The 27,862-nt window shown below is 42.3% G+C and overlaps 1 protein-coding gene across 3 annotated transcripts; it reads left to right on the forward strand.

Moving 5' to 3' along the window:
* Positions 1-4,155: 4,155 nt before the first annotated feature.
* GINM1 (glycosylated integral membrane protein 1) lies at positions 4,156-27,582 on the forward strand. Of its 3 annotated transcripts, none has more exons than XM_052645760.1 (9): positions 4,227-4,319; positions 6,709-7,063; positions 9,018-9,074; positions 9,237-9,333; positions 18,744-18,895; positions 20,500-20,656; positions 21,163-21,293; positions 25,686-25,849; positions 26,858-27,582. In XM_052645760.1, exons 2-9 carry the CDS (start codon positions 6,917-6,919, stop codon positions 26,967-26,969), a joined length of 1,017 nt encoding a protein of 338 aa, XP_052501720.1. In that variant the 5' UTR covers positions 4,227-4,319; positions 6,709-6,916; the 3' UTR covers positions 26,970-27,582. The 3 variants fall into 3 exon arrangements, with proteins under 3 accessions (XP_052501722.1, XP_052501720.1, XP_052501721.1); XM_052645761.1 differs by lacking the exon at positions 4,227-4,319 and adding an exon at positions 5,833-5,858; XM_052645762.1 differs by lacking the exon at positions 6,709-7,063 and having other exon boundaries at positions 4,156-4,319.
* The last annotated feature ends 280 nt before the right edge of the window (positions 27,583-27,862 follow it).

Below are 27,862 nucleotides of genomic sequence, written 5' to 3' on the forward strand. Positions count from 1 at the left end.
AAGCCAGGCTTCAGCAGTATGTGAACTGTGAACTTCCAGATGTTCACGCTGGATTTAGAAAATGCTTTAGAGGAACCAGAGATCAAATTGTCAACATCGGTTGGATCATCAAAAGAGCAAGAGAGTTCCAGAAAAACACCTACTTTTGCTTAATTGACTACGCCAAAGCCTTTGACTGTGTAGATCACAACAAACTGTGGAAAATCCTTCAAGAGATGGGAATACCAGACCACCTGACCTCCCTTCTGAGAAATCTGTATGTGGGTCAAGAAGCAACAGTTAGAACTGGACATGGAACAATAGACTGGTTCCAAATCAAGAAAGGAGTACATCAAAGCTGTATATTGTCACCCTGCTTATTTAACTTATATGCAGAGTACATCATGAGAAATGCTGGGCTCAGTGAAGCACAGGCTGGAATCAAGATTGCCAGGAGAAATATCAATAACCTCAGCTATGCACATGACACCACCCTTATGGCAGAAAGCAAAGAACTGAAGAGACTCTTGATGAAAGTTAAAGAGGAGAGTGAAAAAGTTGGCTTAAAACTCAACATTCAGAAAACAAAGATCATGGCATCTGGTCCCATCACTTCATGGCTAATACATGGGGAAACAATAGAAACAGTGACAGACTATTGTTTGGGGCTCCAAAGGTCACTGCAGATGGTGACTGCAGCCATGAAATTAAAAGACACTTACTCCTTGGAAGAAAAGCTATGACAAACCTAGATAGCATATTTAAAGCAGAGATATTACTTTGCTGGCAAAAGTCTGTCTAGTCAAAACTATGATTTTTCCAGCAGTCATGTATGAACGTGAGAGTAGGACCATAAAGAAAGCTGAGCGCTGAAGAATTGATGGTTTTAACCTGTGGTGTTGGAGAAGACCTGAGAGCCCCTTGGACAGCAAGGAGATCAAACCGGTCAATCCTAAAGGAAATCAGTCCTGAATATTCACTGGAAGGACTGATGCTGAAGCTGCAATAGTTTGGCCACCTGATGTGAAGAAAAGATATTAAGAAGAGATATTCTTTTCCTTGGAAAAGACCTTGATGCTGGGAAAGATTGAAGGGGGGAGGAGAGGGGGATGACAGAGGATGAGATGGTTGGATGGCATGACTGATTTGATGGACATGAGTTTGAGTAAGCTCTAGGAGTTGATGATGGACAGGGAAGCCTGGTGTGCTGCAGTCCAGGGGGTCGCAAAGAGTTGGACACCAGTGAGCGACTGAACTGAACTGAACTGAACTGAAACTAGGTTAAGCTGGAGACCAAAGGAGAAGGACATACTTTTATAGAGAAAAGGGGATTATTGGGAGTGTCGGTTTTGAGTCAAAATCCATTGGAAGAGAAGTGTGAAAGTGTTCGTCACTCAGTCCTGTCCGACTCTTTGCACCTCCATGGACTGTAGCCTATCAGGCTCCACTGTCCATGAAATTCTCCAGGCAAGAATACAGCAGTGGGTTGCCATTCCCTTCAGGGGATTCAGGGACTGAACCTGAATTTCCTGCATTGCAGGCAGACTCTTTACCATCTGAGTCACCAGGAACCTCTGGGGAGAGAGCAGGAGTTCAAATTTATTGACCGAATGTGGTGGTTTCTCATTGGCAGGCTATTGCTGGCTAAGGAGAAATCTTCCTTATGCTGGAGGAGTACACAGTAAGCCTCTTCCTTTGGGAAATGCATGGTACCTCTCTCTTCTTGTTTTGGGGTTCTACAGCACAGGGAATGATAAGGTGTGAGATCTCCCCCTTTGGGGCTTCCAGACATCCATCATTTTATTTTATTTTTTTAAGTTTTTTTTTTTTGTTGTTATGTTTTTGGTTGTTCTGGGTGGCATGCGGGATCATAGTTCCTGACCATGATGAACTCTGAGCCCCCTGCAATGGAAGCTTGGAGTCTTAACTACTGGGCTGCTGGAGAAGTCCCTATTTTTTAACTTATTTGCTTTTTAAAAGCTTTTATTTTATCATTTTTTCTTCCAGTTTTATTGAGATATAATTGATATATGTTTATGTATATGTTTAATGTATACAGAGCTTCCCTTGTGGCTCAGCTGGTAAAGAATCCGCCCGCAATGCCGGAGACCTGGGTTTGATCCCTGGGTTGAGAAGATCCTCTGGAGAAGGGAGAGGCTACCCACTCCAGTATTCTGGCCTGAAGAGTTCCATGGACTGTATAGCACATGGGGTCGCAAAGAGTTGGACATGACTGAGCAACTTTTACTTCAGTTTACTTTAAGGTATACAACATAATGAAGTTATTATCATTTATTATTTAGTGAATATCCATCATCTCATATGTATACGAAATAAAATAGAAGAAAAATTTTCTTGTGATGAGAACTTTTAGGATTTACTTTCTACCAACTTTCATATATTACATAATATAACATACAGCAGTGTTGCTTATATTTATCGTGTTTTATGTTACATCCTAGTATTTATCTTATAACTGGATGTTTGTACCTTTCAACTGCCTTCATCCACTTCCCCCATGCCACTGCCTCCCAGACTTTATTTTAAATGGGGTTTCTTTAATTTATTTTCACATTTGCTTTAGAGGGTTTCATCAAAAGTTTTTTTAACCTGAAGTGGGGAAGAAAAATCTGTCATTGTCAATTTATAGGTTAAGAAACTGACTAGAAAAGCCCTGAGAACCCAGGTGACCTGGCTTCCAGCAGAGTGCTGCTCTCTGCCTCTCCAGTGATCAGATGAATGTTGAACTTAATGCGCGGTTGTTCCTTGACCTTGGCACAATAAATCCCTGCTGCTAAGTCGCTTCAGTCATGTCCGACTCTGTGCGACCCCATAGGCGGCAGCCCACCAGGCTCCCCCGTCCCTGGGATTCTCCAGGCAAGAACGCTGGAGTGGGTTGCCATTTCCTTCTCCAATGCATGAAAGGAAAAGTGAAAGTGAAGTCGCTCAGTCAAGTCTGACTCTTAGCGACCCCATGGACTGCAGCCTACCAGGCTCCTCCGTCCATGGCATTTTCCAGGCAAGAGTAATGGAGTGGGTTGCCATTGCCTTCTCCAATAAAGCCCTGGGGAACTTTAAAAACTATCAATACCCAAGCTGCTGCCTAGACTTATTAAATCAGAAACTCAGGTTCCCCGGAAGACCCCAGAAACAGCAGTTTGTAAAAGTGCTCAGACAATTCCCAAGTGCAAGCCAAGGTGAGAAGTACCGATTTAATCAACCCCTTCTCCAAACGTGAGGGCTTCCCCAGGTGGCGCATGTGGTAAAGAACTCGCCTGCCAGTGCCGGAGACAGAAGAGACAGGGGTTGGATCCCTCAGTTGAGAAGATCCCCTGGAGGAGGGCATGGCAACCCACTCTAGTATTCTTGCCTGGAGAACCCCCATGGAGGAAGGATCCTGGCGGGCTACATACAGGCCATAGGGTCGCAGAGAGTCAGACAGGAGTGAAGCGACCTAGCAGGGCACGCTAAGTGATATACTCCAAACGTGATATTCAGTTCAGTCGCTCAGTCGTGTCCGAATCTTTGCGACCCCATGGATTGCAGCACGCCAGGCCTCCCTGTCCATCACCAACTCCCAGAGCTTACTCAAACTCACGTCCATCCAGTCGGTGATGCCATCCAATCATCTCAGCCTCTGTCGTCCCCTTCTCCTCCCGCCTTCAATCTTTCCCAGCATCAGGGTCTTTTCCAATGAGCCAGTTCTTCGCATCAGGTGGCCAAAGTATTGGAGTTTCAGCTTCAACATCAGTCCTTCCAATGAATATTCAGGATTGATTTCCTTGAGGATTGATTATCCAAATGTGATACGTTCAACAGTGTTCTGATACATTACCCTTATTTTCACTTTGTAGATATATGTAAATATATACACATAGAGACATACTGACGTACACAAACAGTATATACTAAATCAAAAACAAAGGCAATGAGAATGTTTACACTCATTCAGGTGAGGAAATTCTCAAATCAGAGAGCCGGTCTAATGACGAAATCGGACCTTCTGTGACTTGACTCCGCCCCCGAATGTTGTGCGGCGGCCTAGAGCCATAGACCCCCGCTGCTCTAGGAGACTTCCGGGTCTCGCCCCGCCCTCGCCCCGCCCCGCCCGGCCCCGACAAAGGCCCCCGCCCCACGAAAGGCCCCGCCCCTCAGGCCCGGTAGGCCCCAGCCTCCAGCCCGCAGGCCTAGGTCCGCTGCCCGCCCCCGGCCTGTCCAAGATGGAGGGCGCTCCGCGGGCGCCCCTCGCTCTCCGGCTGCTCTTCTTCGCGGCCCTGCCAGCCACCGGGTGGCTGACGACCGGCACCCTTGAGCCGCCGCTCCTGCCGCCAGCCCCGAAGGTAGGGCTAGGCGGGCGCGACTCGGCCGGGATCCTGGGGGAGAAGCCCGGGCCGGAGACTTGGGACGGCAGCGTCTGCATCGACGCCTTCCACCTCCCTGCGGGCAGGCCGTGGACTGGGGGTCGGGCTCCCAAAGGGCTGGGAGTGGTGGGGAGAAGCACCCAAGGAAACGGGGGCGGCAGGGGACGAGGGAGGCGAGAGAGTGAAAGGGAATCTTTAACGTGTGGTTAAGCCCGGCGCAGCGAAACTGCTTGTTGCCGTAGTCTCGGCTGTTGCCGTCCTGACGGGCGTTTGCCGTCGAAAGTCGCCAATCACAGCCTTTTGTCATGGCGCCTTCTTGGGGTAGAGCCGGGCTCTGGGGCGAGGCAGTGTTTATGTGCTAGGGAAACGTGGAAGTTGCTCAACGAGAGAGCGAGGGCGTTTCCAGGCCACCTGTCTGCGCCGGCGGGTGGCGGGAAGGAATGCCTGCCCCCGGCGCGCGGGGCTCCAGGTGCGCGCAAGCCGGGTGCCTGGGGGCCTCAGAGGCAGAGGACGGAAGACCCAGCGCTGACCCTGCCGGCCTGCCTTTAGCGGGCGGTGTTAGAGGAGCCGGTCTCTAAGCGCGCTGGGGCCAGGCGCGCCAGCATCCGCTGGGAACCTGGTAGAAACGCTCCAATCAAAAGCACCAGGGTGAGGACCCAGCAGAGCGTTCCAGCAAGCTCTCCATCCAGGTGACCTCGAGGTGGGCTGAAGTTTGCGCATCACCGCGTGCTTGTACTGAAGGATGACTGACTGGTTCTTACTGCTTTTGCCCGGGTAGGGGGGACTCTCACTGTCCTTAACCAGTATTTGCCACTCAGCCGTTGAATGTGTGATAGGGGGAAAGTCTTGAAGACTTCACAATGCGATTTTCCCAGAATGAAGATAAACGACGTAGGTGCACCTTTTCTTACTAATCAAGACCTGGACACCCAGCACTCAGGGGTGACTGACACCATAAATGCCACCGTTGTACTTTCACTGTTTTAAGAGTTTCGGCGTTACCTTCCTGGCTACGAAAATAATAGCGTACCTCGGTTTCAGTTCTCTTGGGACATTCCAAGAAGCCACACCATCCCAAGCTCTAAAAACCACTTATATCCGAAGTGGACCACAGTTGCAGCTGTTCAAAAATATGAATATGAGATCGAGACCAAATTAAAATGAAGTAATTCCTAGAGTCCTGGAGATAGAGTCATTGGTTACCCCTTTTCCAGACTTTAGAGATTTATCATAGTTATTTATGAATCCCAAAGACCTTTGAGTCTATTCCTGTTATATGCTTGCCTTTAGACTGCAGGCTGATAGTACACCATACTGTGGGTTCTTAGTGAGTTGTTCATTTCAGTTCTCCTTATGACTTCTGTCTGCTTTTGGAAAGTCCAGATCTACACTCATTTCGTTGGTTAAATGAATGCTCTGCAACTGGGAGGAGAATCTCATTCCTTGGAAGGTGTATGTGGGAAGCTGAGGCTCTGAATCTAAACATTTTTCAAAGTTGTATTGTGAAAATTTTCAAAGGTACAGAATATTTGAAAGAGTTTTAGAGTGGTCTTGCATATTTGATAGGAGTTTTTCTGTTGACTTTTGTGCAGCAATGGTGTGTTTGAACTCTCCGCATCACGGTAACCACTGGACTACTGTGGTTATTGAGTATTTGAAATGTCGCCAGTGTGATTGAGGAACTGAGTTTTTAACATGTTGTTTAGTTTTGATTAAATGTAAATAGTCACATTGTGGTTAGTGGATACTATATTGAATAATGCCAACTCAGCCGACCATTTGTATTAAGCGTCTGTCTACAATGTGGGAGACCCGGGTTCGATCCCTGGGTCAGGAAGCTCCCCTGGAGAAGGAAATGGCAATCTACTCCAGTACTATTGCCTGGAAAATCCCATCGACAGAGGAGCCTGGTAGGCTACAGTCCATGGGGTTGCAAAGAGTCGGACACGACTGAGCGACTTCACTCACTCATACTTGCTTTATCACACACGTTTTCGTTTGTTTATCTTCGTATCCCGCCTGACCTAAATGTAAGAAAATTGGTTGAAATCAGGAAAATTCTCTGTGTATGTCTTCAGTCACTCAGATTTATTGGATTATAAGCATTTTTGTTTTGTTTACATATGTAAGTTGTCAGATGTTGAGGTTACACAGATTGTGAATTAATAAAAATTTTTTTACAGTTCATTCTTCTGATAATGAAATGACTTGGTCACCAAAGAGAGGGAGGCAGCCAGAGGATGCTTCTTTTTTTATATGTGTAAATTTATTTCTTATATGTGTAAATATTTATTTCTTATATGTGTAAATATTTATTTATTTCCCTCAGACTTACTTTAAACCAGGTATCTATTACTTTTGTTCTTAGGAAGCCATTTTGTCCCAGGTGGGCGATTGTGAGTGACGGAATCAGAGGAGAATTGAAAATGAGTGGGGAGAGACTTCAGTTCTGCCACCCTTTTCTAAGTGTACACTGCCCTGGCTGACGAGCCTGTACTTCCAGTTCCGTCAGAGGCTCTTGGAAAGAACAAGAAATATGACCTGGCTCTGAACTTTGGGTTAGGAGGCAGGAAGGCATGAGAGTCTCTCCTGATGTGAAATCATTCAAGAGGATCCAGAAGCATTTAATTGGAGGTGGCCCTCTGGAAAATGCAGTCTGCTCGTGCCTGCTCATTGTCTTTCCCAAAGACAATGGGCCCAGTTCTACTGAGCAAGTGATGTATGTACGTGCAGTAAATGGCTCACAATATAGGGTATGCTCTCTACTGAAAGGCAGAAGCTTTAAAAAGGTTTCTCAGAAGAGCATCACTGGAGGCTTATCTCCAGACTGTTAGAAGAACAGTACTCTACAGTTTTCAAATAGATTGTCTAGTTTGGAAAGAATGAATTCTTGACTGAAATTTGGGCATAAAACAATACAGCCAGCAACTTGATGGTTTATTGAATGTTAGTTTGTTCTAAGAGATGAGTTCACTTGTTCTAACCCACACTTAATTCTAGATAAGGATGGGCCAGGAGGAAACTGGGCTGGAGCTGAGGAATCACTAGTCCTAAAGCTTCCTGGGCTCCTCTGGGAGTTGGGAAGTAGACCAAAGTCATCCTGAATAGATGGTATGGACTTACATGTTAGTATCCTCTTTATCAAGTTGTCCCAGGAATCAATAAACTCAGCCCATAAAAGCACTGTCTTAGTCTCTCATTTGTTAGAAATATATACAGTATTGGGGTTGCTCATGGTGCCAAGAAATACACTGGTATGTTAGTTTGATGTTTATGAATAATTTTTCTCTTTGAAAATTACGAATACCCCCCCAAGGTATTCAAGAGGAGTCTTCTTTTTATTCTAGGATAACAACGTCTGTGAATACACTTAGGAGAGAATTTCGTTTACAGATAACAAATTATAGTTCCTGTGACCCTGAATACTTAAAATAGTGCTTTCTTGTGTGTAGTAAGCATCTCATGAATTGAGTAGACTGTCTTTTAGCATACCTTGAGAGGCACTGAAACTGTGCACCCCAAGTCCTTGTCCATAGGTATTAGAAGACACCTTTAAGAAGGATAAGAGCAAGTTTGTATGTGAAAACAATAAAGTTGGAAACATTTGATGTCCGCTCTCATGGAACAAATAAATAAATTGATGGTATATTACACAATGCTGTTAAAAAAAAAAAGTGTGTCTGCCCACATAACTTTTAAATGAAAGAAGTTCCAAAAGAATACGTGCAATATCATTCCCTTATAAAGTTCAGGAACAGATAAAACTAAACAATAGGTTGTTTAGAGAAAGAGAACATAGGGAGTTAAACTGTAAAGGAAAGCAAGGAGTGTTAACATGGAAGACAGTATAGGGATTCCTTCTGAGGGGCAGTGGGAAATGTGACAGAAAGGATCATGCAGGGGACTTAGAAGATATGAATGACATTTTAGTTTTGCCCCTGGGTATGAGATACATGGGAGAAGGCAATGGCACCCCACTCCAGTACTCTTGCCTGGAAAATCCCATGGGTGGAGGAGCCTGGTAGGCTGCAGTCCATGGGGTCGCTAAGAGTTGGACATGACTGAGCAACATGATTTTCACTTTTCACTTTCATGCATTGGAGAAGGAAATGGCACCCCACTCCAGTGTTCTTGCCTGGAGAATCCCAGGGATGGGGGAGCCTGGTGGGCTGCCGTCTATGGGGTCGCACAGAGTCGGACACGACTGAAGCAACTTAGCAGCAGCAGGAGATACATGAGTGTTTATCTTTTCTTTTAAACTTTATATTTGCGTATTACATGCTCAGATACATGATATATTTCATATTAATGGATAAGTGTATAGATTATGAAAAACTGAAAGTGTGAATAATGGCATTTAAAAGGCTGTAGAGGGAATTCCCTGGTGTTCTAGCAGTTAAGATTCAATGTTTTCACTGCTGGGGTCCTGGGTTCCATCCCTGGTTTGGGAACTAAGATCCTGAAAGCCACCCCCTACACACACACAAAAGAGCTGTAAAAATGAAACTGATGAATTGTGTTTTGGTTTTTTTTTTCCTGATGAGTTTTTTAACAGTGTTCTTTAAATGTAGTCATATGCAATCATACAGTAAGTATAACTGAGGGAGAAGAGAATGAACTGAGTTACTCTCGGTTCAGCAGATGCATACCTACCTGATCTATGTATTTATTTTGCAGGACAGCCTCAGAATTAATGTAACCACCCTGGAGGATGGGGAGGTGTCTAAAGAACAGGTGTGTCTTTGTTATGCTTTCGTTATATCATTTAGCTAAGTATCATGCAGACTGTTTTATTTTTTATCTATATACCTCATTTAGTTAGAAAGTATTTTTGCCATGAAGTTTGTCATCATTTGTAAACCATTGGAATTAATGTATATGCTGCTTTATTTTAAGGTTGTTCTTAACATAACCTATGAGAGTGGACAGGTATATGTAAATGACTTCCCTGTAAATAGTGGTGTAACCCGAATAAGCTGTCAGACTTTGATAGGTAAGTACTGCTAAATTATTTCATAATTGTTCTGTGTTTTTAATAACACCAAATAAGTGAAACACAATTCTTTGATGTTATTTATTTCCATTTTAAATTAATAATATACATCATTACTAGAGTATGTGATAACACTAATGGATTTAAAACTCTTTTCCTACTTAATATTGGTTATTTCTGGCATTCTCACATATTCTCTATCATGGCATTGATATTGCTTGGAACTGCATGTCTGGTAGGCTAATAACAATGTAAGAATGTGCCTAGAGGTAGTAAATAGGGATTTACAAGCAAGGCAAAATCTCTTCACATTTGTAAAAAGCAAAGAGAAAAGTGAATTGTCTTTCTGATTCTTCTACCTTTATGTGTGTTTTACATTTTCCTTTTTAACCTTTTAAAATCTTGAGTTGTTTAAAGACAAGCAAACATGTTACATTGGAATATACCCATTGTTTAAATGAGATAAAGAATATGAGAAATTTGTATAGTATTCCTGTTACCTATTTTAATATACAGATTTAAGGCAGTAAATATTTCTCTGAGCACTTGTGTCCTATACTTAATTCATTATGTGTCTTTATTATCATTCCATTCATGTTTTCCAGTTATTTGTTGTGATATTTCCTTGTCCTAGGAGTCATTTTGAAGTATATTGCTTAATTTTCAAACACTGAGGGATTTTTTTTTCTTTTTTACTGATTCCATCTCTATCATCAGATGTAGCTGTATAATTTTAACCCTTTGAATTTAGAGACTTGCTGTATAGCTTAACATATGGCCAGTTTTAATAAATGTTGCTTCCTATTTGTATTTGAAAAGAAAGTTAATCATGTAATTAGTTGGATATGATGTTCTATATCTCTCAGTCTTTTATGGATTTACTGATTTTTGTTTGTTTGTTTGCTTGCCCTATGAATTACTGAGAATGGTATGTTAAAATCTGCACTATGAACATTTGTCTGTTCTTTCATTTTTGTCAGTTTTTGCTTTGTGTATTTTGACATACAGTATTACTAAATCCATGCAGATTTAGAGCTGTTATGTCTTCTGGTGAATCCACTCTTTTGTCATTATAATATGTCCTTATTTATCTTTAGTGATATTCTTGCCTTAAAATCAGCTTTATCTAAATATATTATTTTACCAGTAACTGCTTTTTGGCTGGGCATGGAGGAGGGTGGTGGATTGTTTAGTGGTGTGTTTCCATTTTTTTTCAGTCTTCCTGGGTCCTTATAATTAAGGTGAATGTCCTACAAGCAGCATGCACTTGTGGTTTCTTTCTTTTTTTTAATTCAGGCTATCATTCTGTCTTTAATTGGAATTTTAATTTACTTACATTAATGTAATAAGTGATATATTTAGATTTAGATAGTCTATATTAATTGTTTTCTATCTGTGTCTTATCTGTTCTGTTTCTTTTTTTTCTTTTTTTCTCCTCTTCTGGGTTATTTACTTTTTGTTTCATTGTCCCCCTCTATCTTGTTGGTTTTTATATTATGTTACTGTTTTAATGGTTACCCTGGAGATGAGTAAACTTACACTTTTATCATTTCCCAACCACTGCAGGAATCTTAGAACACTTAAACTCCATTTATTCTCTTTCTGCTTTAAAAATTTTTTAATCAATTTAATTTTTATTTTTTTAGGCTTGTGCCTTGAGAGATCTTAGTTCCCTGACCAGGGGTTGAATTTGGGCCATGGCAGTGAAAGCCCAGGGTCCTAACCACCAGACCACCAGGGAATTCCTCCCCCTGCTGCTTTTGTGTTGCTATTTTCATGAATTTTAGCTCTTTGGGTTCCTAAACCCTGAGCACTGTAAGTTGTTCCTAGTGTTCTCCTGGAGGCCAATGTTCTTTTGTGCTAACCCTCACAGTTACTCTTTCTATTGCTTTTCATTCCTTCCTGAATATCTGTGTTCCGCTCTGGAGTTCTTTTCCCTCTACCTGAAGAATTCTGCTTCGTATTTTTTCAGTGCAGATTTCAGTGTCAATGTGTGCATTCACGTTTTTACATGTTTGCTGTAGTTCTCAGTGAGAGTTGGTGTACTGCAAGTTAATCCGTCATAGCGAGGAAAAGAAGTGCCATTACTGGCTTGAAGAACATTCCACTGATGTTGTATGTATTAGGAATTTGATGTGGGGCGCAGTCTGCCTGCTTTATTTCTTACAGTCATCTTTCTAATCATCCCAGTTGCATTGAGTTTATTTCCTTGAAAGCTGAAGTAAAAGCCTGTCTTATCATTTTATAGGAATCTTTAAAACATTGAATGCAACTACAGCAAGAGGCTTCTATCCTTAATTCTTAAAAAAAAAATTCTTCTTTGTAGATGTATTAGTTATATTGCTGGTTAACAGTTTAATCCAAATGTCGTAGCCTGTGACACTACTGTCTCCTAGTTCCTGTAGGTCATAAATTTGAGCTTGGCTTAGCTGGGTCCTCTGACTCTGGCTCAGCTGGGAAAGGTCTGCTTCCTAGCACCTGCGGTTCTTGACAGGATTCATTTCCTTGTGAACTGTTCCTCACAGGATGTTAGCTGGAGTCCATCCTTCATGTTCTTGCCACGTGGGCCTCTCTGTAGAGCATTTCACAACATGGCAGCTGGCTTTATCGGAGAACAAGAGAGACTGTCAGGGAGAGAGCACACTAGCAAGACACCAGTCACGTTCTTTATAATCTAATCACACAAGTGACATTCCAGCACGTTCGCTGTATTTTCTTTGTTCGAAACAAGTGTCTAGGTCCAGCTCGCACTCCGTGGAAGGCAGTTACAAAGGGGCAGTAAGGCTGGAGGGGCAAGAGTCCTTGAGAGCCATTTTGGAAAGCGGTCTCCCTCAGTAGAGAAAGTCAGCATATAGAGGGCTCTTGTTACTAGTTTTATTCTGTAGCAGCCATTACAGATTTGGAGGAAGAGTCATATGCATCAGTACTCTCTGATGTATTGACATGACTGCCTTTTCTCATCTGTTGAGTCTCTGTTCTAGTGACTGGCCTTTGGGCATATGAGTAGGCTGACGAGCAGCGTACCTTTCCCTGAGGGAGACCACTGAGTAAGCAGGGAAAGCACTGAAATGGACCACGAGAGAGGGGAAGCTTTCCAGATGGAAGCTCAGAGGATGCGAGGGAGGTTAGGCAGATGAGAGAGAGGGCACTGTAATGAGCCTGAAGAAGAAGGACCAGGCAGAGAACCACCAGCAAGGTCATGGGGTGCCCTTGAAGGCGTCTAGCAAGGACTGCGTAATCAAAACCATGTGATGGTGAGATTAATCTGGAACCATTCTGTGAATGGTTGAAGAGGGAGGGATTACAGAAGGGGAGAATCAGTTCAGTTCAGTTCAGTCACTCAGTCGTGTCTGACTCTTTGCGACCCCATGAATTGCAGCACGCCAGGCCTCCCTGTCCATCACCAACTCCTGGAGTTCACTCAGACTCATGTCCATTGAATTGGTGACACCATCCAGCCATCTCATCCTCTGTCGTCCCCTTCTCCTCCTGTCCCCAATCCCTCCCAGCATCAGAGTCTTTTCCAATGAGTCAACTCTTCGCATGAGTTGGCCAAAGTACTGGAGTTTCAGCTTTAGTATCATTCCTTCCAAAGAAATCTCAGGGCTGATCTCCTTCAGAATGGACTGGTTGGATCTCCTGCAGTCCAAGGGACTCTCAAGAGTCTTCTCCAACACCACATTTCAAATGCATCAGTTCTTCGGCTCTCAGCTTTCTTCACAGTCCAACTCTCACATCCATACATGACTAATGAAAAAACCATAGCCTTGACTAGACAGACCTTTGTTGGCAAAGTAATGTCTCTGCTTTTTAATATGTTATCTAGGTTGGTCATAATTTTCCTTCCAAGGAGTAAGTGTCTTTTAATTTCATGGCTGCAATCACCATCTGCAGTGATTTTGGAGCCCCCCAAAATAAAGGCTGACACTGTTTCCACTGTTTCCCCATCTATTTCCCATGAAGTGATGGGATAAGATGCCATGATCTTCGTTTTCTGAATGTTGAGCTTTAAGCCAACTTTTTCACTCTCCACTTTCACTTTCATCAAGAGGCTTTTTAGTTCCTCTTCACTTTCTGCCATAAGGGTGGTATCATCTGCATATCTGAGGTTATTGATATTTCTCCTGGCAATCTTGATTCCAGCTTGTGCTTCCTCCATCCCAGCGTTTCTCATAATGTACTCTGCACAGAAGTTAAATAAGCAGGGTGACAATATATAGCCTTGATGGACTCTTTTTCCTATTTGGAACCAGTCTGTTGTTCCATGTCCAGTTCTAACTGTTGCTTCCTGACCTGCATACAGATTTCTCAAGAGGCAGGTCAGGTGGTCTGGTATTACCGTCTCTTGAAGAATTTTCCACAGTTTATTGTGATCCACACAGTCAAAGGCTTGCCTAGTCAATAAAGCAGAAATAGATGTTTTTCTGGAACTCTCTCGCTTTTTCCATGATCCAGCGGATGTTGGCAATTTGATCTCTGGTTCCTCTGCCTTTTCTAAAACCAACTTGAACATCTGGAAGTTCACGGCTCACGTTTTGCTGAAGCCTGGCCTGGAGAATTTTGAGCATTACTTTACTAGGGTGTGAGATGAGTGCCATTGTGCGGTAGTTTGAACATTCTTTGGCATTGCCTTTCTTTGGGATTGGAATGAAAACTGACCTTTTCCAGTCCTGTGGCCACTGCTGAGTTTTTCAAATTTGCTGGCATATTGAGTACAGCACTTTCATAGCATCATCTTTCAGGGTTTGAAATAGCTCAACTGGAATTCCATCACCTCCTCTAGCTTTGTTTGTAGTGAATACTTTCTAAGGCCCACTTGACTTCACATTCCAGGATGTCTGGCTCTAGGTGAGTGATCACACACCATCGTGATTATCTTGGTCATGAAGATCTTTTTTGTACGGTTCTGTGTATTCTTGCCACCTCTTCTTAATATCTTCTGCTTCTGTTAGGTCCATACCATTTCTGTCCTTTATCGAGCCCATCTTTGCATGAGATGTTCCCTTGGTATCTCTAATTTTCTTTAAGAGATCTCTAGTCTTTCCCATTCTGTTCTTTTCCTCTGTTTCTTTGCATTGATCGCTGAGGAAGGCTTTCTTATCTCTCCTTGCTATTCTTTGGAACTCTGCATTCAGATGCTTATATCTTTCCTTTTCTCCTTTGCTTTTCACTTTTCTTTTCACAGCTATTTGTAAGGCCTCCTTAGACAGCCATTTTGCTTTTTTGCATTTCTTTTCCACGGGGATGGTCTTGATCCCTGTCTCCTGTACAATGTCATGAACCTCATTCCATAGTTCATCAGGCACTCTATCTATCAGATCTAGGCCCTTAAATCTATTTCTCACTTCCACTGTGTAATCACAAGGGATTTGATTTAGGTCATACCTGAATGGTCTAGCGGTTTTTCCTACTTTCTTCAATTTAAGTCCGAATTTGGCAATAAGGAGTTCATGATCTGAGCCCCCGTCAGCTCCTGGTCTTGTTTTTGTTGACTGTATAGAGCTTCTCCATCTTTGGCTGCAAAGATATAATCAATCTGATTTCGGTGTTGACCATCTGGTGATGTCCGTGTGTAGAGTCTTTTCTCATGTTGTTGGAAGAGGGTGTTTACTATGACCAGTGCATTCTCTTCGCAAAACTCTATTAGTCTTTGCCCTGCTTCATTCCATATTCCAAGGCCAAATTTGCCTGTTACTCCCGGTGTTTCTTGACGTCCTACTTTTGCATTCCAGTTCCATATAAAGAAAAAGACATCTTTTTTAGGTGTTCATTCTAAAAGGTCTTGTAGGTCTTCATAGAACCGTTCAACTTCAGCTTCTTCAGCATTACTGGTTGGGGGATAGGCTTGGATTACTGTGATATTGAATGGTTTGCCTTGGAGACGAACAGAGATCATTCTGTCGTTTTTGAAATTGCATCCAAGTACTGCATTTTGGACTCTTTTGTTGACCATGATGGCAACTCCATTTCTTCTGAGGGATTCCTGCCCACAGTAGTAGATATAATGGTTATCTTAGTTAAATTCACCCATTCAAGTCCATTTTAGTTCGCTGATTCCTAGAATGTCGACGTTCACCCTTGCCATCTCTTGTTTGACCACTTCCAATTTGCCTTGATTCATGGACCTGACATTCCAGGTTCCTATGCAATATTGCTCTTTACAGCATCGGACCTTGCTTCTATCACTAGTCACATCCACAGCTGGGTGTTGTTTTTGCTTTGGCTCCATCCCTTCATTCTTTCTGGAGTTATTTCTCCACTGATCTCCAGTAGCATATTGGGCACCTACTGACCTGGGGAGTTCCTCTTTCAGTATCCTATCATTTTGCCTTTTCACACTGTTCATGGGGTTCTCAAGGCAAGAGTACTGAAGTGGTTTGCCATTCCCTTCTCCAGTGGACCATGTTCTGTCAGAGCTCTCCACCATGACCCGCCCATCTTGGGTGGCCCCACGTGGCATGGCTTAGTTTCATTGAGTTAGACAAGGCTGGGGTCCATGTGATTAGTTTTCTGTCCGTGTGATTATGGTTTCAGTGTGTCTGCCCTCTGATGCCCTCTGGCAACACCTACCGTCTTACTTGGGTTTCTCTTACCTTGGACATGGGGTATCTCTTCACGGCTGCTCTAGCAAAGCGCAGCCACTGCTCCTTACTTTCGAGGAGGGGTATCTCTTCACGGCCGCCCCTCTTGACCTTGAACGTAGAGTAGCTCCTCTCGGCCCTCCCCACGCAGCCACTACTCCTTGGACGTGGGGTTGCTCCTCTCAGCTGCCGCCCCTAACCTTGGGCATGGGGTAGCTCGTCTCCACCACGCTTCTGCGCAGTCCGTGGCAGCCAGCGCGCTTCTCTGCTTAAGGGGAGAATAGTGAGGTAAACATGTCAAGAGTAAGTAGCTAATGAACTAGGTGTTCGGGTGGGGAGGTAGTGGAGCTGGAAAGGACACGTAGGAGAGGTACTTTGGATCGGGAATGGTCAGCTGACTGGCTAGAGGATGAGAGTGAAGAAGGCAAAGGCAGCCTAGTCATTCTCGCCCTTGGTAGTTTGGAAAAGGGGCAGGGGTTTATTAACAGAAACACAGAAGTCAAGGAGGAACAAGTTTGTGAACTTAGATTGAGACCAGGGGTTAGGCCACTTGTTTCTTTATAAAAATGTATGTACCTGTTTAAAAATTACAAATGCTAGTCTGTACCCCCTGAGATTTTAAGGCTAGAGTGAGGCTTTCGCATCTATACTGTTCCCAGTTGATTCTGATACATAGTTAGGGTACAGAACCACTAGACCAGGTATTTGTTTTAAATTATGCATTTATAATTCTGAGTGGAATCACTACTTCTCATAGGCTATAGAATAAGAGAGTTGGACTGTGAAGAAGGCTGAGCGCTGAAGAATTGATGCTTTTGAACTGTGGTGTTGGAGAAGACTCTTGAGAGTCCCTTGGACTGCAAGAGATCCAACCAGTCCATTCTGAAGGAGATCAACCCTGGGATTTCCTTGGAAGGAATGATGCTAAAGCTGAAGCTCCATTACTTTGGCCACCTCATGCAAAGAGTTGACTCATTGGAAAAGACTCTGATGCTGGGAGGGATTGGGGGCAGGAGGAGAAGGGGATGACCCAGGATGAGATAGCTGGATGGCATCACGGACTCGATGGACGTGAGTCTGAGTGAACTCCGGGAGATGGTGATGGACAGGGAGGCCTGGCGTGCTGCGATTCATGGGGTCGCAAAGAATTGGACACGACTGAGCGACTGAACTGAACTGAACTGATAGAATGAGAACGTAATGCGTCCTCTCAAGAAACTCGGCCCAGATGAGACAGGTTTATAAACTAAGAACTACACTGTTAGTGCTTTAAATTTTTTTTATAAAAAGGCATGAACTCAGCATTGTAAGGATATGGTATCTAGAACTATTAAGTAGGAGTTTATTAAAGATGTATGGGAGGGGACTTCTCTGGAGATCCAGTTGTTAAGACTTTGCCTTCCAATAAAGGGGGTACAGGTTCAGTCTAGTGGGGGGCTGAGACACCCCATGCCTCATGGCTGAAAACCAAAACACAAAACAGAGGCAATAGTGTAACAAATTCAATAAAGACTTTGAAAATGGTCCACATCAAAAAATAATAAAATTTAAAAACCTAAGGGAGGAGAGTGAGTAACAGAGAGCATGCTGGATCAAGGGAACAGCTCTGTAAAGGCACAGTGTCGGCTTAAACAGCTGAGCCTGCATGCACGATATCCATCTGGGTTCCTTTTTGGCGGATTATTCTCAGCCAATAACACTGGAGGAACAGAAACAAAATGCTGCTTTTGCCTCAGTTTTATTGGTTTCTGGTATCTTTTTCTATAGCACTCCTTAGCTTTATAAACCAGTTGCAACTGCCACCCTCCATTGCTGCTGGGGTGGGGGTGGGGTTTCTCAGCCAGAAGGAACAGGGCCAATAGCAGATCCCACTCCATCGTTTGTCCACTTCAGTTCAGTTCAGTGGCTCAGTTGTGTCCGACTCTTTGTGACCCCATGAATCGCAGCACGTCAGGCCTCCTGTCCATCACCAACGCCCGGAGTTCACTCAGACTCACGTCCATCGAGTCAGTGATGCCATCCAGCCATCTCATCCTCTGTCATCCCCTTCTCCTCCTGCCCCCAATCCCTCCCAGCATCAAAGTCTTTTCCAATGAGTCAACTCTTTGCATGAGGTGGCCAAAGTACTGGAGTTTCAGCTTTAGCATCATTCCTTCCAAAGAAATCCCAGGGTTGATCTCCTTCATGAATGGACTGGTTGGATCTCCTTGCAGTCCAAGGGACTCTCAAGAGTCTTCTCCAACACCACAGTTAGTGGGGAGTAATTACGGGGCTTTCCCTTCCTCATCCTCATTCCCGCCCTCCCCAGTGATTAACATCCCCAGCGATTAACAAGTTGCTAACTGGGAAAAGGATTGACAAAAACCCTCAAGTGTCCTTACTGCTAGAGTCCTTTCTATCACTGGATTTTGTGAATGAATGAATAGATGGATGAATGAATAGATGGATGAATGAATGTGCTCACCTCTCTAACACTTGAGATCGTCTGTGTCTTCTACCCTGTTGTGTAAACAATTACACCTTACTGGTTCCTCGTAGCCAATCTATGTAAAAGAATAGGAAAGGTGTGGCAAGTTTGAAGTTCCATACAAAATCTGGAAGTCATCAGGCATTTTTCCCTTTAAATGAGTACAAGAATTGTAGAGGTTTGTCAAGTTGTCTTTGTTTTCATAGATCTGAAACATCAATGAGGTCAGAAATAAAGAAAGGCAAAGATAATGGTGTACAACTGTCTTGTTCCATGTAAATGTCAACAAAATGATCAAATTCAGTAACTGATTTGGTGGCATTTTTTGTTCAAAGCTATCACTTTTTTTTTTTTTTAAACAGTGAAGAATGAAAATCTGGAAAACTTGGAGGAAAAAGAATATTTTGGAATTGTCAGTGTAAGGATTTTAGTTCATGAGTGGCCTATGACATCTGGTTCCAGTTTGCAGCTGATTGTCATTCAAGAAGAGGTAGTAGAGATAGATGGAAAACAGGTAAGATAGTGCGCTTGCCGTCTGGGGATTAATTGTAAAGGTTTGTGTTCAGTGTTATGCACACGTTCAGTTATTTATTTCTGACTTGATAAGGAAAGAAGCTACACTAATGTTGCCTGTATCCAATCATTTAGAATTGTCTTACTTGTTTTAGCATTTACCTGCTTAGAATTTGAAGCCTTAATTTGAAAAAAGATCATATTCATACATGTTTATATCCCTTAAAATTGTGATCATTATTAAGTAGAGCAAGTAAGTGAAGAGACTGAATTTGGTTCGTAGCTCTGCTGCCATCTTCTGGACAGGTCTCTCTTAAGGCAATGGAACGAAACAGCAGACCTCTAATAGTGCGTGCTAAAGCACACTGTGTGTGATTAGAGATGCAAATTAACTATCTTAAAGAGGAACGCTGTAAATAGGACAAGTTTGTTAGTTTCAGAAATCAGGGAAGAAAATTCAGTTTTAGACTCTTACCAGGTTGTGTCACTATTCAAAATAAACAGTTCAGCTCAGTTCAGTCGCTCAGTCATGTCCGACTCTTTGCGACCCCATGAATCGCAGCACGCCAGGCCTCCCTGTCCATCACCAACTCCTGGAGTTCACTGAGACTCATGTCCATCGAGTCCGTGATGCCATCCAGCCATTTCATCCTCTGTCGTCCCCTTCTCCTCCTATCCCCAATCCCTCCCAGCATCAGAGTCTTTTCCAGAGAGTCAGCTCTTCACATGAGGTGGCCAAAGTACTGGAGCTTCAGCTTTAGCATCAGTCCTTCCAAAGAAATCCCAGGGCTGATCTCCTTCAGAATAGACTGGTTGGATCTCCTTGCAGTCTAAGGGACTCTCAAGAGTCTTCTCCAACACCACGGTTCAAAAGCATCAATTCTTTGGTGCTCAGCTTTCTTCACAGTCCAACTCTCACATCCATACGTGACTACTGGAAAAACCATAGCCTTGACTAGATGGACCTTTGTTGGCAAAGTAATGTGTCTGCTTCTCTGCTTTTCAATATGCTATCTAGGTTGGTCATAACTTTCCTTCCAAGGAGTAAGCGTCTTTTAATTTCATGGCTGCAATCACCATCTGCAGTGATTCTGGAGCCCCCAAAAAATAAAGTCTGACACTGTTTCCACTGTCTCCCCATCTATTTCCCATGAAGTGATGGGACGAGATGCCATGATCTTCATTTTCTGAATGTTGAGCTTTAGGCCAACTTTTTCACTCTCCTCTTTCACTTTCGTCAAGAGGCTTTTTAGTTCCTCTTCACTTTCTGCCATAAGGGTGGTGTCATCTGCGTATCTGAGGTTATTGATATTTCTCCCGGCAATCTTGATTCCAGCTTGTGCTTCTTCCAGTCCAGCGTTTCTCATGATGTACTCTGCATAGAAGTTAAGTAAGCAGGGTGATAATATATAGCCTTGATGTACTCTTTTTCCTATTTGGAACCAGTCTGTTGTTCCATGTCCAGTTCTAACTGTTGCTTCCTGACCTGCATATAGGTTTCTCAAGAGGCAGGTCAGGTGGTCTGGTATTCCCACTTCTTTCACAATTTTCCAGTTTATTGTGATCCACACAGTATAAAGAGTAATTGCTTCTATTTTTTCATAGGCTCAACAAAAGGACATTACTGAAATTGATATTTTAGTTAAGAATCAGGGAATAGTCAGACGTTCTAACTACACCCTGCCTTTAGAAGAAAGCATGCTCTACTCGATTTCCCGAGACAGTGACATTCTATTCACCCTTCCCAACCTCTCCAAAAAAGGTACTTTCAAAGACCATTATTTAAAGTATTAAGGAAATGATTTCTTTAATTGGTAACTTTTTCATCATAGTTAATATGTTTGGAAGTAAGCTTCTTTTAAAAATGCTTTATAACATGTATTGCTTTATGTATCCATTTTGTAAAATGTGGTCCGTGCTGATGACAGAGGGACATTTTGCTGAAATCATCTAAAAATACATAATAAGAATTTCATTCACTTAAGTTCGTTTAGAAGAGGAAATATCATTTCTTCCACTGAAACACAGAACTTAAAAAATTTGACTTTCTATGTGACAGAATCGTAACTGCCGTAGCTCCCTTCTTACTGTCTTAATTTGAGGTTCCTTTCTGGCATTTAAATCTAAACAATCAAATGTTTCTTTTTCTCCTAGGAAAAAAGCAAATGTTCCCACCATCTTAAATGTTACTGGTGTAGAATCCTAGAACTAGTGGGAGAGTCACCAGCACGTTCTTAGCATTTTGGTAACTTGGCTCTTTCTTCTCAGGAGAAGGTGTTAGTTCATTGCAGACCACCAGCCAGTATCTTATCAGGAATGTGGAAACCACTGTAAATGAAGCTCTACCTGGCAAATTACCTGAAACTCCTCTCAGGGCTGAGCCTCCATCTTCATATAAGGTAAATCAGGTATTTGGGATTATCTTTATGTGTTACCAGCATTTATAGTTATGGTAAAGCAAATAAGTGCTAGCGTTTAAAATGAGGTAGAAACCATGAGAATTGGATCCATGGGACATTGTCAGTAATGAACTCATCACTGTTTTAATGGGACATTTTTAGGTATTCCTGTTTTCCTTCTTAGTAATGTATTCAGATGATGATGGTTAAGGCATTAGATTTCAGTTTGTTTGGGAGTCTTTCTCATATCCCCATCGGTCTGTTTATTCTGTGACTTCATGCGTGCACACATGTACACACACGCACAGTCCCCTCAAGACTTTGTACGGTGAGTTAGCACACTTGGTTGATGATTCTTTGAAGAGGTTCTCGCTGAAGGTTAGGTTAGGATTGCTTGCTTTGGGTTACTGGAGAAACCTGGGTCACTTTTTGAATGCCTGAACTCTGGTGCCCTTACTAATCCTACTCCATCTCTCTCAGAGCAAGGAAGAACAGACTCTTCAGTCCTTGCCATCAAAGCATGCCCAAGTTTCCTCTATCACTGTTGAAGTACGCAGTGAACTCCCCATCACCAATGGGCATCACCGACTTGATGGACATGAGTTTGAGCAAGCTCCACGAGTTGCTGATGGACAGGGAAGCCTGGCTTGCTGCAGTCCATGGGGTCGTAAAGAGTCGGACATGACTGAGCAACTGAACTGAACTCCCCGTAGGGTTCCAAAAGCTACAAATGTCTGTCACTCTTTCCTTCTGTTGTCTTCCAAACACTGGAAACACGTAGCTGACAGGTCCATTCTATATAAGTGGACTAGCCTTCTTGTCATGCATGCTCAGATACTTAGTCACGTCTGACTCTTTGGGACCCCAGGGACTGTAGCCCGCCAGTCCGGCAAGAATAGTGGAGTGGGTTGCCATTTCCTCTACAGGGGATCTTCCTGACCTAGGGATCAAACCCATGTCTCTTCAATCTCCTGCACTGGCACGTGGATCCTTTACCACTAGTGCCACCTGGGAAGCCCTTTCTAGTTAGACAACATGTGTAAATAATTGTAAAGGAGAGTAACATGTAACAAACATTTATGCCTCTTTTGCTAGAAAATAGTTTTTTAAATTGTAAATAACTTTGAGGTACATTAAAAAAATAAGATGGACCCATTTAAAATGTACAGTTCAGTTAAGTTTTGACAAGTGTAGACACCCATGTTACCACCATTACAGTCAAGATGCATAAATGTTTATTTCAGTTTAGTCACTCAGTCGTGTCTGACTCTTTGCAACCCCATAAATCGCAGAACGCCAGGCCTCCCTGTCCATCACCAGCTCCCGGAGTTCACTCAGACTCCCTTCCCAGCAATAAAGTCTTTTCAGTGAGTCAACTCTTTGCATGAGGTGGCCAAAGTACTGGAGTTTCAGCTTTAGCATCATTCCTTCCAAAGAAATCCCAGGGCTGATCTCCTTCAGAATGGACTGGTTGGATCTCCTTGCAGTCCAAGGGACTCTCAAGAGTCTTCTCCAACACCACAGTTCAAAAGCATCAATTCTTCGGTGCTCAGCTTTCTTCACAGTCCAACTCTCACATCCATACATGACTAATGAAAAAACCATAGCCTTGACTAGACAGACCTTTGTTGGCAAAGTAATGTCTCTGCTTTTTAATATGTTATCTAGGTTGGTCATAATTTTCCTTCCAAGGAGTAAGAGTCTTTTAATTTCATGGCTGCAGTCACCATCTGCAGTGATTTTGGAGCGCCCCAAAATAAAGTCTGACACTGTTTCCACTGTTTCCCCATCTATTTCCCGTGGAGTGATGGGACGAGATGCCATGATCTTCGTTTTCTGAATGTTGAGCATTAAGCCAACTTTTTCACTCTCCTCTTTTCACTTTCATCAAGAGGCTTTTTAGTTCCTCTTCACTTTCTGCCATAAGGGTGATCTCATCTGCATATCTGAGGTTATTGATATTTCTCCCGGCAATCTTGATTCCAGCTTGTGCTTCTTCCAGTCCAGCGTTTCTCATGATGTACTCTGCATATAAGTTAAATAAGCAGCGTGACAAGATACAGCCTTGACGGACTCCTTTTCCTATTTGAAACCAGTCTGTTGTTCCATGTCCAGTTCTAACTGTTGCTTCCTGACCTGCATATACGTTTCTCAAGAGGCAGGTCAGGTGGTCTGGTATTCCCATCTCCTGAAGAATTTTCCACAGTTGATTGTGATCCACACAGTCAAAGGCTTTGGCCTAGTCAATAAAGCAGAAATAGATGTTTTTCTGGAACTCTCTTGCTTTTTCCATGATCCAGCGGATGTTGGCAATTTGATCTCTGGTTCCTCTGCCTTTTCTAAAACCAGCTTGAACATCAGGAAGTTCACGGTTCACGTTTTGCTGAAGCCTGGCTTGGAGAATTTTGAGCATTACTTTACTAGCATGTGAGATGAGTACAATTGTGTGGTAGTTTAAGCATTCTCTGGCATTGCGTTTCCTTGGGATTGGTGTGAAAACTGACCTTTTCCAGTCCTGTGGCCACTGCTGAGTTTTCCAAATTTGCTGGCATATTGAGTACAGCACTTTCACAGCATCATCTTTCAGGATTTGAAATAGCTCAACTGGAATTCCATCACCTCCTCTAGCTTTGTTTGTAGTGATGCTTTCTAAGGCCCACTTGACTTCACATTCCAGGATGTCTGGCTCTAGATGAGGGATCACACCATCATGATTATCTGGGTGGTGAACATCTTTTTTGTACAGTTCTTCCGTGTATTCTTGCCACCTCTTCTTAATATCTTCTGCTTCTGTTAGGTCCATACCATTTCTGTCCTTTATCGAGGCCATCTTTGCATGAAATGTTCCCTTGGTATCTCTAATTTTCTTGAAGAGATCTCTAGTCTTTCCCATTCTGTTCTTTTCCTCTATTTCTTTGCATTGATCACGGAAGGCGGCTTTCTTACCTCTTCTTGCTGTTCTTTGGAACTCTGCATTCAGATGCTTATATCTTTCCTTTGCTCCTTGGCTTTTCACTTCTCTTCTTTTCACAGCTATTTGTAAGGCCTCCCCAGACAGCCATTTTGCTTTTTCGCATTTCTTTTCCATGGGGATGGTCTTGATCCCTGTCCCCTGTACAGTGTCACGAACCTCATTCCATAGTTCATCAGGCACTCTATCTATCAGATCTAGGCCTTAAATCTATTTCTCACTTCCACTGTATAATCACAAGGGATTTGATTTAGGTCATACCTGAATGGTCTAGCGGTTTTTCCTACTTTCTTCAATTTAAGTCTGAATTTGGCAATAAGGAGTTCATGATCTGAGCCCCCGTCAGCTCCTGGTCTTGTTTTTGTTGATTGTATAGAGCTTCTCCATCTTTGGCTGCAAAGATATAATCAATCTGATTTCGGTGTTGACCATCTGGTGATGTCCATATGTAGTCTTTTCTTGTGTTGTTGGAAGAGGGTGTTTGCTATGACCAGTGCGTTCTCTTCGCAAAACTCTATTAATCTTTGCCCTGCTTCATTCTGTATTCCAAGGCCAAATTTGCCTGTTACTCCCGGTGTTTCTTGACTTCCTACTTTTGCATTCCAGTCCCCTATGATGATAAGGACATTGTTTGGGGGGTGTTAGTTCTAAAAGGTCTTGTAAGTCTTCATAGAACCGTTCAACTTCAGCTTCTTCAGCATTACTGGTTGGGGCATAGACTTGGATTACTGTGATATTGAATGGTTTGCCTTGGAGACGAACAGAGATCATTCTGTTGTTTTTGAGATTGCATCCAAGTACTGCATTTCGGACTCTTTGTTGACCATGATGGCTACTCCGTTTCTTCTAAGGGATTCCTGCCTGCAGTAGTAGATATAATGGTCATCTGAGTCAAATTCACCCATTCAAGTCCATTTTAGTTTGCTGATTCCTAGAATGTTGACGTTCACTCTTGCCATCTTCTGTTTGGCCACTTCCAATTTGCCTTGATTCATGGACCTGATATTCCAGGTTTCTATGCAATATTGCTCTTTACAGCATCGGATCTTGCTTCTATCACCAGTCACATCCACAGCTGGGTGTTGTTTTTGCTTTGGCTCCATCCCTTCATTCTTTCTGGAGTTATATCTCCACTGATCTCCAGTAGCATTTTGGGCACCTACTGACTTGGGGAGTTCCTCTTTCAGTATCCTATCATTTTGCCTCTTTATACTGTTCATGGGGTTCTCAAAGCAAGAATACTGAAGTGGTTTGCCATTCCCTTCTGCAGTGGACCACATTCTGTCAGACTCTCCACCATCACCCACCCATCTTGGGTTAGTATAAATGTTACCATCACCTAAAACTAGAACATAAGTTTTAAAGTTTCTTAGAGCTCAAATGAAACTTGCACATCTAATAAAAACTGTTTTTTTTTTTAGGTGATGTGTCAGTGGATGGAAAAGTTCAGAAAAGATCTGTGCAGGTTTTGGAGCAGTATTTTCCCAATATTCTTCATGTTTTTGAATGTCATGGTGGTTGGAGTTATAGGAGCAGTTATAGTAATAACCATCTTAAAGGTGCTTTTCCCAGTTTGTGAATACAAGTAAGTATTTCTCATTTTTGATCAACTTAAGTATTCTTAATGATTAAAAAGTAGTTGTATTTACTATAGAGTAGAAAATAGAAAAATTAGGAAGAGTAAGACAAGTGGGGGAAAAAGATAATATATCTCTTTTTTTCTAGCCCATCTTTCAGCTTTAGCAAAATTAACAGACTTTTATTGGATACATATATAGTCAAGACACCTGTCTTGGGAATTCACATGTGGCTAGGACAGACTGCTGTTTAAGAACTTAGTGTACTGGAAAGGGAACAAGTGTCTATAACAGAAAATGCATTGTGTATAATAAGAAAGAAATGAAACAAGAGGGCTTCACTATGTATTTTCAACCACAAAGTATCAATTTAAAATGCAGTAAATTTTTGAAGACTAGCAAGGTATTTTAATAACAGGAGAAAGTGAAAGAAAGTAAAAGTGAAGGTCACTCAGTCGTGTCCAATTCTTTGGGATCCCATGGACTGTATAGAATTCTCCAGGCCAGAATACTGCAGTGGGTAGCCTTTTCCTTCGCTAGGGGATCTTCCCAACCCAGGGATCGAACCCAGGTATCCTGCATTGCAGGTGAATTCTTTACCAGCTGAGCCACAAGGGAAGCCCAAGAATACTGGAGTGGGTAGCATATCCCTTCTCCAGCGAATCTTTTAGGTGGATTCTTTACCAGCTGAGCTATGAGTAACAGGAGAAATGCTGTCTAAAGATCTATGGTTGCATGCCAGTGGAGTACAGATTAGAAAGCTGCTTGGGCCTAGTCCTCTTGTCCACTTTGTGCAAATCTAGGACTGTGTATGCCATGGAGATCTATAATTTACCTTGTCATCTCCTACAGTACCAGCTAAGGATCTTCTCTTACTCCTCCAAACCAGTTAGTTTGGTTAAAGTGAACTAACCATCATAAATAAAATGAAGCAAAAATACCTAATCCCAGGTATAGATTTAATTATCATCTCAAAGTAGCCCTGTCTTACTTTAGTTTTAATTTTTATATTTCAGAGGAATTCTTCAGTTGGACAAAGTGAATGTTATACCTCTGACAGCTGTCAACTTATATCCAGATGGACCTGAGAAAACAGCAGAAAACCCTGGAGATAAAATGTGTGTTTAGAACACCATCTCAAATCTTGGACTCTGAATTAGCCTAATGGTTCAGATTTGCCACTCAAATATAATTTTCTTTAAGCCATTAAGAATTGGTTTGTACACTAGAGAAATTGCTAAACTCCTAAAGCTGTCTAAAACATGATCTTTAAAGTGACAGTTAAAGTTCACCTTATTCTATAATAGGGCTGCCTGTTCCAGTGGTGAATTATTAAAGAAAATTTAAATGCAATGGAAGAGAAGACGTGTGAAGAAAGTTTGAAACTACCAAGAAAAAAAGGGGCAAGACAAAATGCCATGTGCCAATCCTTTTCAAAGTGCCTTTGTTAAGGAAATTATATACACTTAATTACTATAATATATAAGACTTTTGAAAAGCACTTTATGAAATTCTAATTTAAAAGCTCAAGAACACTTATTTTTTTATTCAGTAAATGTGCCTTAATATTAAGTATGTGACTCAGTATAAAAATCACTGAAGTGTGTATCATGATTTGATTGTATCCTGTACCAAGACTACTTAGCTTGAATGAACCAGGATTTTAAAATAGTGACATGTTCTCACTCTAAAAATAAACATTTTTTTTTGAAGATAAAAGTACAATATTTTGGGAATAAAATCTTTGCCCATGTGAGTTACTTTATAATAGCTCCTTTCACGTAACACTGGCTGAAACCAAGGGTCACATCAGTGAATAAGTCTATCAATGTCAAATTAGAATGTGCCTTTGCTCTTGTGGTTCTAAGTATAATCCTGTTTACCCTACAATAATGTTTGGTCTTTTTTTAACCAACACCCATATTGACGTATATTTTACAATATGATCTAGAACATATAATTCTTACCTTTACTCCATGTGATATTTTCTATTAAAATTCTTTTTTTTAAAGTTTTTTTTA

Source organism: Budorcas taxicolor, chromosome 9, assembly GCF_023091745.1.
Source record: "Budorcas taxicolor isolate Tak-1 chromosome 9, Takin1.1, whole genome shotgun sequence".
In the NCBI taxonomy this organism is placed as follows: Eukaryota; Metazoa; Chordata; class Mammalia; order Artiodactyla; family Bovidae; genus Budorcas; species Budorcas taxicolor.